Here is a 14,186-nt window from a genome sequence, read left to right as displayed (position 1 = left end):
TCTGGCTTGCTCTTAATTTCCACCAGAGTGAAGCTGTTGAGGGTGTCCGAAAGCAGAAGAAAGAGCAGAGCCTTCTGTTTTAAATGGTTATTTCAGTGGTTGTAGCAGCAGCGGCGGGAAGTGATTGATCCCTGACTCCCGCGTCTGAGGCACAGGCTGCATCTTTGTGGAGGCCTTAGTTAAGAGGTGCTTCTTTGGGAGATACACAATCAACTAGAGGGTTAGTGACTCCTGATAGCTTTGTTTTACTCCTTCTCCTTTGCTCCGCCATTCCTTCTAATATCTTTGTGATCAATCTCTGTATTAAATCTCTTCTCTTTGCAATTTCAGTAGTTTCTGTGTCCTGACTTGGATACAGGCTTATGTGTGTTGTGTTGTAAATATTGACATTTTAAAATAAAATTGTCTAGTCATTCATTCAAATGTATTCATTAGAACATAAATATCATAGTGATTTAAACCACCACTTTTCTCTAATTGGGGAAACATTTACATCATTAAAAAAGTTTTTTTTAACGTTTATTTTTGAGATAGAGTGTGAGCAGGGGAGGGGCAGAGAGAGAGAGGAAGACACAGAATCTGAAGCAGGCTCCAGGCTCTGAGCTGTCAGCACAGAGCCCTATGTAGGGCTCCAACCCATGAATAGTGACATCATGACCTGAGCCAAAATCGGACACTTAACCGACTAAGCCACCCAGGTCAGGTTCCCCTACATCATTTTTAAGAATCTTTGAACTATATTTATATTCTACTCTAACTTCACAAAATTTTTATGCAAATATAATACTATAAATGTGTGCTTAAAAGTCTTTTTTTGATCACCAAATTATATTTTTGCAACAAAAATATGTATGCAAATTAAAATTAAAATCTCACGTAACCTGTGACCTTAAATTTCAGGTGTAAAACATTTCTTCTGAACTGAGTCATCATTATATTAGTATACAATATATTGACTCATCAACTATAAAAGTGAAACTATTATAAAGCAGCTGTATATGATATTTATAGAATTTTTAGTTTTTAATTAATTTGCACATCCCATGAATCAATATTAATTATGGTTTGAATGTGGTAGGGGTGAGCATCATGCTACATATTTTCATTTTATAGAAACCTTATTCATATGAATTAATAGATGAAAATGGGAGGAGTTTTTTGCTTGTTTGTTTCTTTGGTTGGTTTAGCAATGCCATTCAATTATTTCAAATTCTACCTAGCTACATGGTGATCTCTGCATCAAAAATATTCTTTTTTTTTAAATTTATTTAAAAAAAAATTTTTGTAACGGTTATTTATTTTTGAGACAGAGACAGAGCATGAATGGGGAAGGGTCAGAGAGAGGGAGACACAGAATCTGAAACAGGCTCCAGGCTCTGAGCTGTCTGCACCGAGCCCGACGCGGGGCTTGAACTCACCGACCGTGAGATCATGACCTGGGCCGAAGTCGGCCTCTTAACCGACTGAGCCACCCAGGAGCCCCCAAAATATTCTTTTTAATGGGGCACCTGGGTGGCTCAGTCAGTTAAGTATCTAACCTCGGTTCAGGTCACAATCTCACAGTTCTTGGGTTTGAACCCCACATTGGGCTCTGTGCTGACAGCTTGGGAGCGTGGAGCCTGCTTTGGATTCTGTGTCTCTGTCTCTCTCTGCTCCTCTCCCACTTGCGCTCTGTCTCTCAAAATTAAACATTAAAAAATTTTTTTAAAAATCGTTTTAATGATCTGGCATTTGACAAGTTAATTAGGTTCTTTTACTTTCTTTTAATTCTTTCTTAGGTAAAACGGTCTGACTTGTAAAGGAATTTCAGTGATACCAGTGTTTCTATTATGCCATAATTTGGTACATCAGAGAAAATTTATACCCAGAGCCAAAAGTCAAAAAAAAAATTTTGCATGCATGAAAGTAATGCCCTTATTTTACAAATTAGGAGAAGGGTAATTACATAAAGGTTGAGGGAAATAAAAACGAAGATCATGTTTCAGGTAGATAATTTTTAGGATAGATTACTTATAGATATTGACAATATAGAAATTTATTCCCTGTCAAGTTACCTGTATCAGTTTTCCCTTAAAATTTTTCTAGTGCATCAAAGTAAGGTATGAACCTAAATAATAGAATATCTAGCTGTATAACTCACAGTTCATATTTTTCTGTTTTCTTACTATTTTGTATTTCTTTACTAAACTTTATATACTTGTTATTTCTTAGATAGTGTTCTCTCTGGTATTCTCAATTCTCAGTTCTTCCCCTTTAAACCAGGAGAAAATAATTTATCAGTCACATTAACCCACCCTTAACAATTTCTCCTATTCTGATCAGAACATATCTGTCCCTTATCTATTTCACATGGGAACATCTTTTGGACAGACCTGAATTCTCATAAATTTTAAGAGCATATTAATTACACAAAGTTATAAAAGTAGGAAAGCAGATGAGGAATAGAGGAGACTTTGCCACATTCTTAGTTTTTGTTGTTTTTTTCACTTGTCTTGTCTTTTAGATTCCACTTATAAATGAAAATATATGGGATTTGTCTTTCTCTGACTTATTTCACTTAGCATAATACCCTCTAGGCCCATCCATGTTGTCACAGACGGTAAGATCTCATTTTTTTTTAATGGCTGAGAAATATTCCATTGTATATATAAACCGTTTCATCTTTATCCATACATCTATTGATGAACACGGGTTGTTTCCGTGTCTTGTCTATTGTAAATAATGCAACAAATATTGGGGTGCATATACCTTTTTAGATTAGTATTTTCATTTTCTTTAGGTAAATACCCAGTGGTGGATTACTGGATCATATGGTATTTCTTTTTATTTTCTTCTTATTATCTTTTTAAATTTTATTTATTTATTTATTTGAGAGAGAACAAGCTGGGGAGGGACAAGGAGAGGGGGACAGAGGATCCGAAGGAGGCTTTGGGCTGACAGCAGCGAACCCAAGCCTGATGTGGGGCTTGAATTCATGAACTAGGAGATCATGATCTGAGCTGAAGTTGGATGCTCAACCAGCTGAGCTACCCAGATGCCCCTCATATGGTATTTCTATTTTCATTTTTTTGAGGAGCCTGCATACTGTTTTCCACAACACTTGCACAAATTTATTTTCCTACCAACAGTGCACACATGTTCCTTTTGCTCCATATCCTCACCAACACTTGTTATTTCTTCTCTTTTTGAAACTAGCCATCAATGTGAGGAACATCCTTAGTGTTTGAAATAGACTTTATATATATATATATATAAATTTTATTGCCTATATATATAGGCAATTCTTTGCTCTCTCTGGCTGCATTTTCCTCTCTTAAAAGTATGTATGTAACTGAGTGCCTGACTTCTGGTTTTAATGGAAAGACCTTTTAATATATGAGATCAACCCAACTCTGACTCATGAGTGCCACCCCTGGAAAAATCAAATAAACTTGGAAACTTTCCATGTTTCTTCTTTGACTCTTTTTTAATGTGATGGTCTGTCCATAATCATCATAACAGACTCCTAGAAACATTCTTTTAATTTTGGTTTTCTCTTAGGAAGTTAGACAGTTAAGTGGACCCATGTAGTTTAACCCATGTTGTTTAAGGGTCAACTGTATTTACTGTTATTTAAAATATACTTATTCATGAAAAATGTCTACACTAGCAGAAAATATATAACAGTAAAGCAATGTTGTTTTTGTTTTTTTTTTTTGGAAGTCTGTCATAATGTTATTATGCCATTTCAATGGTGTTATTTTGCTTTACAGGGGTAAATAAGTCTATGAAAATTTCGATATGATGAATCTTATTGGATTACCTAAATTACCTTATGATATTTTACTATATTATCATTCATATAATTGAATTCACAGGTTTATTTTTTGGAGATTAGAATTTACATTTCTATCAATAATAGAATAAAGTTAAGGAAAATGTTATGTACCCTCAATATGTTAGCAGTCATATTTTAATGTTGACTCTCCTTTCCTTCTTTTTTGTTTATTAAATTTTTAAGTTCATTTTTGAGAGAGAGGGAGAAACAGAGTGTGAGTGGGGGAGGGGCTGAGAGAGAATCTGGGGGAGGGGCACACAGAATCTGAAGCAGGCTCCAGGCTCTGAGCTGTCAGCACAGAGCTTGATGCTGGGCTTGAACTCATGAACCGTGAAATCATGACCTGAGTGACCTCATGACCTGAGCCGAAGTCAGATGCTTTTCTTCTTAAAATGTTATCTTCCCTTTGCTTTCATGACACCACATTTTCTCGATTTTCCTCCTATCTTTGCCTATTCCAGCAAACTTTTATGTTGGCTTATTCTTCTACATCTGAAAACTACCTAAGTATTTCTCAAAGCCTAGTCAGAATGACTAAATATCTCCTTGGATAAAATAAAACTCTAGTTGCAATGAACAGAGTTATAATTTGGGGGGGGGCGGCTAAAAGTCATTCATCAGTTACCTTCTTTAAGCCTAAAGTTTTGCTTTATAAAAGGACGGCACTGAACTTTACGTTATCCTACAATAATGGCATGCTCTTACATGTAAATATGAAAACAATTAAATTAAATGCTTATGAAGACTAGCATACTAGTGCTTATGTGTGGTTCTTATATAATAAATTCTTAAAATGTTTTTGTAAAAGTTATAGTTGTAAGTAGTCTTTGCAGTAACATTCTTGTATTCCTCACACAAAAGTGAAAAAGCAAGTCTCAAAAATTTAACTAAATTTAGGAGCAAGCCCACAAGCCTAAAGTCAGCATCAACAACATTAGACTAATTCTAATGCTTATTTATCATTAACTTGCATTTAGCAAATGAAGTTTGTTAGCATTAAGAATTTTATCTGTAATCCCTATAAAGCAATTTTTATAATGTCTTTGCTTTTCTTCGTCCTTCGTTTTAACATAATTGCTCATCTGGGTTCAGATCAGGCAGGACCTCTCAGAAATACAAAGGTAGAATATGGGGTTTGTGGGTTTTTAATGTAGGAATACAAGATAAATTATCATGGTTTTAATAAGAGGAATGAGAATTGATCATTCCCCCTTTCCTATTGAAAATATTGATACTAATTTTTTTCAAGTAAGTCCATGTGTAATTCGTTTAATAAATAAACCAAACTCAGTAAGGTTTTAATGGCTATAAAAACAGCTTTATTATTTTTCCTACCACTGTCTTCAAAACCTTTTATTTTTTCTCTTTCCCATTTCTTGGGAACAACTTATTCAGTTCCTTTAGCTTTCTCAATACTTTAATGTATTTCAGAAATAATTCCAGTTCTGGCAATGATGAGATAGTTTTCCTGGATTAACCCAACAAAGAATAACAATGATAAATTCTGTATCAAATTTAAAAAACACACTAGTTGAAAGGACTGGAGATCAACCAAAAGCAGGAAGAAACTGAAGGGTATCTGACCCCTGAAAAATGCTAACTACATTAGGAGAGAACCATTTTCATATGGCTTATTCATTCAAGACCCACCTCAGTTTAGGTGATAAGGGGTAACTAGAGCACAAACAGAAAGTCAGAGCCCTATAAACATCATATGTCAGAAGATGGAGTTTGATGTAGACAGAATGGCCAGAAATTAAAACAGAAATCACAGAGAGGAGAGACCCATGGAAGAATGGGCCAAAAATTTGTGAGTAAGCCTCTCTCAAGTCTTCGGCTGACTCTTAAACTGCACATGTAGGAGAATGACTTTTTAAAAAATCAGCAGAAATTAACAACCAGAAGACTAAAGGAACAAACGATTATAATTACTGCCTACGGCAAGGACGATAGAGATTAAATTTTGAGTCCCTCTAAGTCACAAGGATTTGATGAGAGCCACAGAGTTTTCGTAAAAACTCCAGAAGGCTACGCTTAGGAATAGAAGGATTGCTAAAACCAATGGATTTTCCCTAAAAACTAATATAAAAAAGACCTGACTTAACAGCATGTAAAACCAAACCTCAACAAGTTCAGGGGAAACCAATAATTGCCTAATAAAACAAAGTCAATCCTCTTCAGAGCATGCAACCTCAGAGACATAATCTCAAGTCTTAATAATGTATCAACCACAATGCTCAGTACCCAATCAAATGTGAAAAAACAAAAATGTGGAGAACTAGAAAAATGTAGTTAACAGCAAAAGCGGTCAACACAGACCTATCTGGAGATGGAAAAGATGTTGAAACTGTAGCAGACAAGGACGTTAAAGCAGCTATTGTGAACATGATGAAGGACTTACAAGATGATCAGAATGATAAAAAGGTGTGGAATTTCAGAAGAGAAATGGAAATTATTTTTTAAAACCTGAAATTCTAGAACTGAAAAATAAGCTATCTAAAATAAACTTATTACATGGACTTAGCAGAAATTGGAGATTGTAGAAGAAAGAATCAGTCAACTTGAAAGCAGATCAAAACAATGTAAAAGTCAGAGAGTAAAAATGTAAAAGTCAGAGAGTAAAAATATTTTAAGAAATTAAATAAGATTTCAGTGACCTAGAGACAATATTAAGAAGTCTAACTCGAATATTTTCTGAGCCTTAAAAAGAGAGTGAAGAAAGGGAAAAGGGTAGAAAAAATAATTATAGAAATAATTGCCAACATTTATTAGATTTTGTGAAACATATCCTGGAGTTTAGTGAATCCTTAGGAGAATACATACAAAGAAAACCACATCTAGGCATATCATAGTTAAACATCAAAACATCAAAAATGAAAAAAAAATTGTAAAAAAAAAGCCACCCCACACTAAAAAAAGGAACAAAAGTACAAATGATGTCTAACTTCTCATCAGAAACAGCATATGACAAAAGATTATAGGAAGACATCTTTAAAATGATGAAAATTAAGAAAAATTGTCAACTCAGAGTTTTGTATATATGAGTATCATTCAAAACTGAGGGCAATAAAGACATTTTAAGGTTAAAAAAGTTGAGAGCCACTTGGACTGAACTTCAAGACATTCCAAAGGAAGTTCTTCCGAAGTAAATGATTTCAGATAGGAGCTCAGATAAGTAGAAATAAATAAAGAACCTTAGAAATAGTGGATAAGTAGTTAAATACCAGAAAACTTTTTTCTCTTTATATCTATATAAGACAACTGATTGTTTAATAAAAAAATATTACATTTCACTGTGGAGTTCTGACCACAGTAGCTATTATGACCACAATAGCATAAAAGATAGGGTGGTATAAATGAAATTATATTGCTACAAGTTTATACCTTTTTAAAAATGTGAATGATATTAAACTAGATAGAATGTGGTAAGTTAAGAATGCATATTATAATCTCTATACTAACCACAAAAACAGAAATACAAAGAGATATAGTACAAAGTCAAAAGAGGAAACTAAGTCAAATACAAAAAAAATATTCAATTAACCCAAGGAGGGGCAAAAAAAGAAAGAACAGAGAGGAAAATGAGACATATATAAATCAACTAGTGAATAATAAACCTGAACCCAACTATTCAAAAATTTGTCAAGAAGATATAATAATTACAAACATGTGTGCACCTAATAACAGAGATTCAAAAAAATGAAGCAAAAACTGACAGAAATAGAGATAAGCAAATAGAGAAATTTAAGTACCTCTTTGAAAAATGAAAGAACAAGGATAAATATATCAGTAAGGATACATACAAATGTTTAGAGTGCAAGTTTGGCAAAGGTGAAGCCTTGTTCTAGATACTTTTCTATTATAAGAAACACTTTAAAAATTAGCTTTATTTTGTCATCAATTTTTCTTTACACAAAGTTCAGAAAATAGTACTGGCTGAAACTTTTGCTGACTTTTGCATTCAACATCACCACTTAATGTTTTGCCTTGCACTTATTTTACATGAAATTAGCTTCTAAAAGTTATAGTTCAATCTTTAGATAGGAGATAGATAGATAATAGAGAGATAAATGCTTACCTTAAAGACCAGTTCTCCTACCAAGCCATTCCATGTCCCATCTTCTTGTGGGCTTCCATACTTGTGATCCGGTGCAACATAAATTTCATAGTTAAAACCCAGGTAGTTAGATAAGGCATCCAAAACATCAATGGAGAAGCCCTGGTATTTCTTCGGCTTACCCAAGACATTTTCAGAGACCATTACAAAAGGTTCTTCCTACATGGAAATAAGAGAAATCCTTGATGTCAATCTATAGTGCTCCCTAAAAGCAAAAATTAAGTCTTCAAAGAGTTTTGCTTAGAAACAGCTTAAAAATTGCCTTTGAACTTTGAGAGAATTAACTTAGCAATATAACTTATGTGTTATTAATGTATCACACTATTGAACAATGTTTTATCACTGAATTTCTTTTCATCTCTCATTTAATTACTACCGTATAAAAATTAGATGAAAGTAACTCTAAAACTTCAGGGGCTATGAATTCATTTTTCTTGCCATCTTAAGACCAATGTAAGGTTCAAGAAACCCTAAGTTTATTGTATCCTGAAGCATTTATTATCTATAGATGCCAAAAATATGTTAAATAATATTTTAACAGATATAATCTACATAAACTCTCTGAAAAGAACAAAAAATTCTAAGAACATATAATTTAACTAAAATTTATAACATAACATTTACTGGGAGTTTCTTGATAAGTAATTTTGAAGTACAAACACATTTCATTGCAAAAATAGCTTCTCTACTATTGCTATGAGAAATTCACCTAAGTTTTTGGTAAATTGTGTAATTTAGCAAATTTAGCAAATTGGTTTCTGCTTCTACCTCTTTTATCATTCTGTGTTTGTGTCCTCTTACATTTAACAAATAGACTCCTTTCACTTTTCAGAACACCTGGTGTTAAGAGAACTCAGTTGTTTTGAAACATGCTGGCAGACTATAGAAAATCAGATAACTTATTCCTTAATTTCCTAAACTTGTTCAAAAACCTTTTAGAACAGTAATATTTACAGATAACCATCCATACATCTATATCTATGTCTATGTCTATGTCTATGTCTATGTCTATGTCTATGTCTATGTCTATATCTATATCTATCTATATCTATATCTATATCTATATCTATATCTATATCTATATCTATATCATCTATATCTATATCTATCTATATCTATATCTACCTATATACATAGATAGATATATATCTAGCCCTCCTGGCAGGTTAAAATCTATCTATCCTGGGTCTAAGCCAGAAAACCTAAAGATTTTATCCTTGGATCATCCTTCCTTAGGGACTCGCAGATGAGACTTCATTGAGATGTACAATAATACATTTACTTTGGCTTTCAGTCAAAGACACTAAGTAAGTGCTTATAGAGTCACTACATCTATTATAGGAATTTGTCCACCATAACATTCAGTTTTCCTCTAAAAATTACCATGATATTAATTTTTGGATTGTTTAGAGCCAAGAGAGCTTCATTTTGCTTCAGTAATACCCTTTTCTAAATAATTAAAACAAGGTATCTAATTCTTTTGGTATCCTATTTCACTTTGGATACCCAGAGAATCAGTTCAAAGTTCAATGCTCACCTACAACTGTGTTGATATTGTTGTATTTGCAATGTTTTTTAAATCGTGGTTTTCTAAATTACTGAAGTTTTCTCTTTTTAAAAAAATTTGGTCTTGGTCAACTGTTTTTATCTTACCTTAGACTAAAATAAATCAGTAAATAAGTAAAGGAGGTGACTGCTATTTGTTCTCCAGGAGCTGTTCTCTTTCTCACTAATTATGTACATGTATATGCATATGTGTGTGTGTGTATCCATATATTTATGTATTTATGTATTTTTATTTTTAGCACCTGAGACTAAAGACAATCCACAGTTCTTTTAGGCAAGGTGAGACCATGTGACTAATTCTGGCCAATGCAATGTAAGCAGATACTTTGTACATTGTTCTTCCCAGCTGGAATGAACACATAATGACTAGGGCTCTGATAACTGTTTACAGCACACCTAGTAGAGAAACAAGGCAGAAGTCTATGTTCTTCACATGTGAAACGCAATACCAGACTCTAACTCTCTAGGACTCCAGAATGTGAGAAAAAAAAAATTTCAATTTTTTTTTTTAATTAGTAAGCTCCTGATTGTTTTTCCAATAGAGAAGTACTTGATGCTAATGAACATTGACAAATTGATAGATCAGTAGAAGAGAGGTTTTGAGAATGAATAATAATTTCTAATAATACTGATTTGTTTAATCTAAATGATATCAAATGAGAAAAAGGTAAGCAATCAATCCTTTCAAATTATATGTAAAATACAGAACATCTTGATGATCTAAATATTTCTACATTTTAAAATGTATACTAATCTTTCAGATAACTGACAGAATTTGCTACTGTCCATTCAGTTGTATGGACAAAATATAAACATAGCCAATGACTATGCAGTGTGCAAAGAGTCTGAAGTAGGCCATGAAGTCAGGATCAGAATGAATTAAATAAATGCAAAAAAAAAAAAAAAAAAGGAAGATTATATTCAGAAGAATGCAGATAAGCTTAGGAAATTGTAGAATTCTAGAATTAGAATTAGTCTATATTTTAAACACCTATCCATTGACAAACAAAAGGAAAGATGGTTCATAAAAGATCTTACTTGACTGATTCCTCTATCAATAATTTTAGACCATATGTATTCTCTATTTATCCATGGACCTCACAATCCAATATATTTCTAAAGTTTAACGGCAATTTAGTTACCAGAAAGCTGAATATCCTCCTCAAGGTGATAGTTAAACAATTAAGAATATTAATTAAATATATTGTAAAACTAAATGATCTGTGTGGCACAAATATTATTCTGATGTATGCTTTGATATGAAATTTTGCTGCCTTTTTTTTTTTCATTTTTACTCCTCTCTCTTTAGAGAAATTATTTAAAACGCTAAATTATATTTCCTTAATATGCTAAATTTTCCTCTCAAAATTATTTTTCATTTCAATATTGAAAGTGAATCCCGAGGCAGATGGATCCTTTCAGAGTTTTATTGCCAAAGTCTGATACTGGCAAAATCAGCTAGAATTGATTAAAAGTATAGAGTAAAAATGGTTTTACTAAGGGCTCTTTTAAAGAAGGTTGATGAATTATTAATGGACATGCTTTTTACATTTTATGACTGAAATAAACCTTTATTACATCCTATCACTTCTCTACTAGATAGATGTTTTCAAGCTTTGTTTTTAAGCTCTTTTACAGATTCAGATCATTATTTATAAATCCTACCTCAGACCAGTTGTGCTTTATGAGGACAATCAGTCAATAAAGTGGACAGGTAAACATAGCAACAGAAATTAGATTGAAAGTCTAGGCTATATAATAGAAATACTGATCTCGGATATAGAAATCTAATAGAATACTGATCCTGGCTGAATTTCTTTTATCTATGCACCTATTTCCAATATTTATTCATTCACTGACTTATCTATTTAACATGAATTGAGTGGCTATAGCATCAAGGTACTACACTCAATATAGTGAGTATAGTACTCACTATAGTCAATATTGTAAAAAGTCATGAGCACCACTTTCAAAATACTCATAACTTAATATTGGAAAAGCCACATACTCAAAACAAAACAAAACAAAACAAAATCAACACACATCATAACTAGTACACACAAAGCACCAGAGAAACACAATGGAAACTATATATAAAAAAAAAGGTCACTAAATCACCATTTTGGGAGTTAACATTTACACACTATTTTAACAGATAAGAAAAATTAGGAAAAATGTCTCAAGATCACACAGTAGGTTACAGAACAGAAATTCATCATAAATCATTTTACTTCAACTTTGTATCTTTGGAGTTCAAAATTTTCAACCTACAGATTAAAATGTAGATCTCCATAATTTGTCTCACATTTTAATGAAATTTAAACTGGTGTGAGACTGGGAGAGACTCCAGATGCTTGACAGAGGAAAAAAAAAACCAAAACACAATACTCTCTAGAGGAAGTATCATCATTTTTGGTCTTACATTATTCCTTCAAGTAATTGCTTGAATACAATATTCAAAACAGAAGTCAAAAATATCATGTAAAATGAAATTCTATTTCATATATAGAACTGGCAGAAATAGTATACAACAGAAATAGATCATTCAAGGACTCAGATACTGAAATTTTCAGATGCATACTGTAAAAATTATGTTACTGTGTTTAAGGAAATATAGGGCAAATTGATAGGAAATTGGAAACCATATGAAGTGTCATTACACAATTGGAAAGAACTAAAGAGAAATTTAAGAATTGGTAAAGACAATATCCAAAGAATTTAATGACTGAGTTAATGAGCAGATTAGAAACAGATAAAGAGAGAATTAGTGACCTGTAATAGCTCAGAATAAATGTCCATGGTGCAAAGGAATAAACAACTAGAAAATCCCAAAGCAAGAGTAAAGAGATGAGAAGCAGAAAGACAGGTAGTCTGATGATCCCAAATACTGCTAAGGATACGAAGAAACAGGAGCTATCATTCACTATTTCTGGATGTTTAAATTGGTTCAACACTTTATTTTTAAATTTTTAAAGTTTATTTATTTATTTTGAGAGAGAGAAAGAAAGAGCACAAGCAGGGGAGGGGCAGACAGAGAGGGGGAGAAAGAGAATCCCAAGCAGGCTCTGCACTGTCAGCACAGAGCCCAGTGAGGGGCTTGAACTCACAAACTGCAAGATCATGACCTGAGCTGAAATCAAGAGTCAGCCTCTTAACTGATTGAGCCACCCAGGTGCCTGGTTCAACACTTTAGAAAACATCTTGACATGCTTGGTAGAGAATGGAGATGTTTATAGGCAAATTACTTTTGCCTGTTTTTGAATGTTACAGAAATATTTATCTAGCCATGAAGACATGTACAGCAATGTTCTAACAATTTCAATTCTTGGGTATGAACACTTAGAGAATTTTGGGTACCAAAATATATACCCAAGAATGCTTATAGCAGCATTGTTTGTAATAGCCCAAATCTGGAAATAATAAAAATCCAAATGTTCATCAATATGGAAAAGATAAATATAGTTTGGTATATGGATGCAATGTAATACTAAACAGCTTAAAATTTAAGAAACACAGTAACATGAACAGACTTTTAAAAGAATAATATTGGGTGAAAAAAACAATACTGGAAGAAAACAGTCTGATTCCATTTTTATAACATCCATAAAAAGGTAAAGTTAACTATATATTTAAGGATCCACACCCAGGTGGAGATACTCTGAAGAAAACCAAGGAGGTGATCACCTCTGGGTGGTTAGCTCTGAGATGTTGGGGAAGATATAATCAGAAAGATGCACAAGGAAAGATGGCTCCTGTAGTAATGAGAACATTCTATTTTTTGTTCTAGACAGTGGTTGCTGGTTGTTACTTAATTATTCATTAAATAATGATTTGAGCTTTTTTTTCTGTATGAGTGTTACATTGCATATAAACAAAAATAAAAGTATGGTAAGTGAGACCAGATAATGGAGGGCATTGAAGCCATATTCAGGTTTCTGCCTTTTATTTGGCAAGGAACTGGAGCTTTGTGGAAGGGAAATAGCATAATCATAAAGTAATTTTGAGAACAGAGTATAGGATGAATTGTGGCAGAAGCAAGGTCCAGGGGTCCTTTGCAACAATGCAGATGAATGACAGGAGATTATAGCCTGTGCCTATTTAACATATATTTCCAAAGTGTATACAGATGGCCTCGAGTCTTCTATTATACAGATGGGGAGTGCAGGTTGGGAGGGGGAAGAAATTATAAAAAGCCTGCCTTTAAAATTCATTTTCCAGCAATTAGTTTCAAAGAGTATTAATAGAACTGAGTTTAAGCTGGTGAAAACCTGTCTGTCTATTAAATGAAAACAAATTGCAGATTTCGATTTGCTGATCATTTGGATGACAGATTCTCTAAGCAGAATCCTCAGCAATTGGAATAAACAAAGCTTTCACAGAATGCCTGTAGTTTATCAATCTAACTGCATTAGCATGAGGACCCATAGACCTGCTTGTAGAAAAGAGTATTTCATTGGTTTGATAATTTCCATATTAGCAAGGATTTATTCACATCACTTGTTGGGTTATTAGATAATAACTTCATAATTCTGAATTTGTATTCAGTCACTTAAAAAATCTCATGCTAATTGCTTAGTTGATTTACAACACTGTTTGCCACTTGCAGATTTTGTAGCTAATTCCCGTATTTTAATAACTATGCAATATTGTTTGCTAGTGATAGAGTTGGCAAAAAGCATCTGACAT

The 14,186-nt window shown here is 32.9% G+C and overlaps 1 protein-coding gene across 3 annotated transcripts in view; it reads right to left on the bottom strand.

Annotated features, from left to right (window-relative positions):
- The window catches only part of GRID2 (glutamate ionotropic receptor delta type subunit 2), a 1,486,895-nt gene that overhangs the window by 366,884 nt on the left and 1,105,825 nt on the right, over window positions 1-14,186 (bottom strand). For all 3 annotated transcript variants that reach the window (XM_078445882.2, XM_078445880.2, XM_078445881.1), the window contains exon 10: window positions 7,896-8,093. In XM_078445882.2, coding sequence (XP_078302008.1) covers window positions 7,896-8,093 — 198 coding nt within the window. The remainder of the gene's footprint in view (window positions 1-7,895; window positions 8,094-14,186) is intronic.

The sequence above is a fragment of the Panthera onca genome, chromosome B1 (genome assembly GCF_046562875.1).
Source record: "Panthera onca isolate mPanOnc1 chromosome B1, mPanOnc1 haplotype 2, whole genome shotgun sequence".
Classification (NCBI taxonomy): Eukaryota; Metazoa; Chordata; class Mammalia; order Carnivora; family Felidae; genus Panthera; species Panthera onca.
Note: the sequence above shows the minus strand (reverse complement) of the source record. Positions and strands in the feature narration are given on the sequence as shown.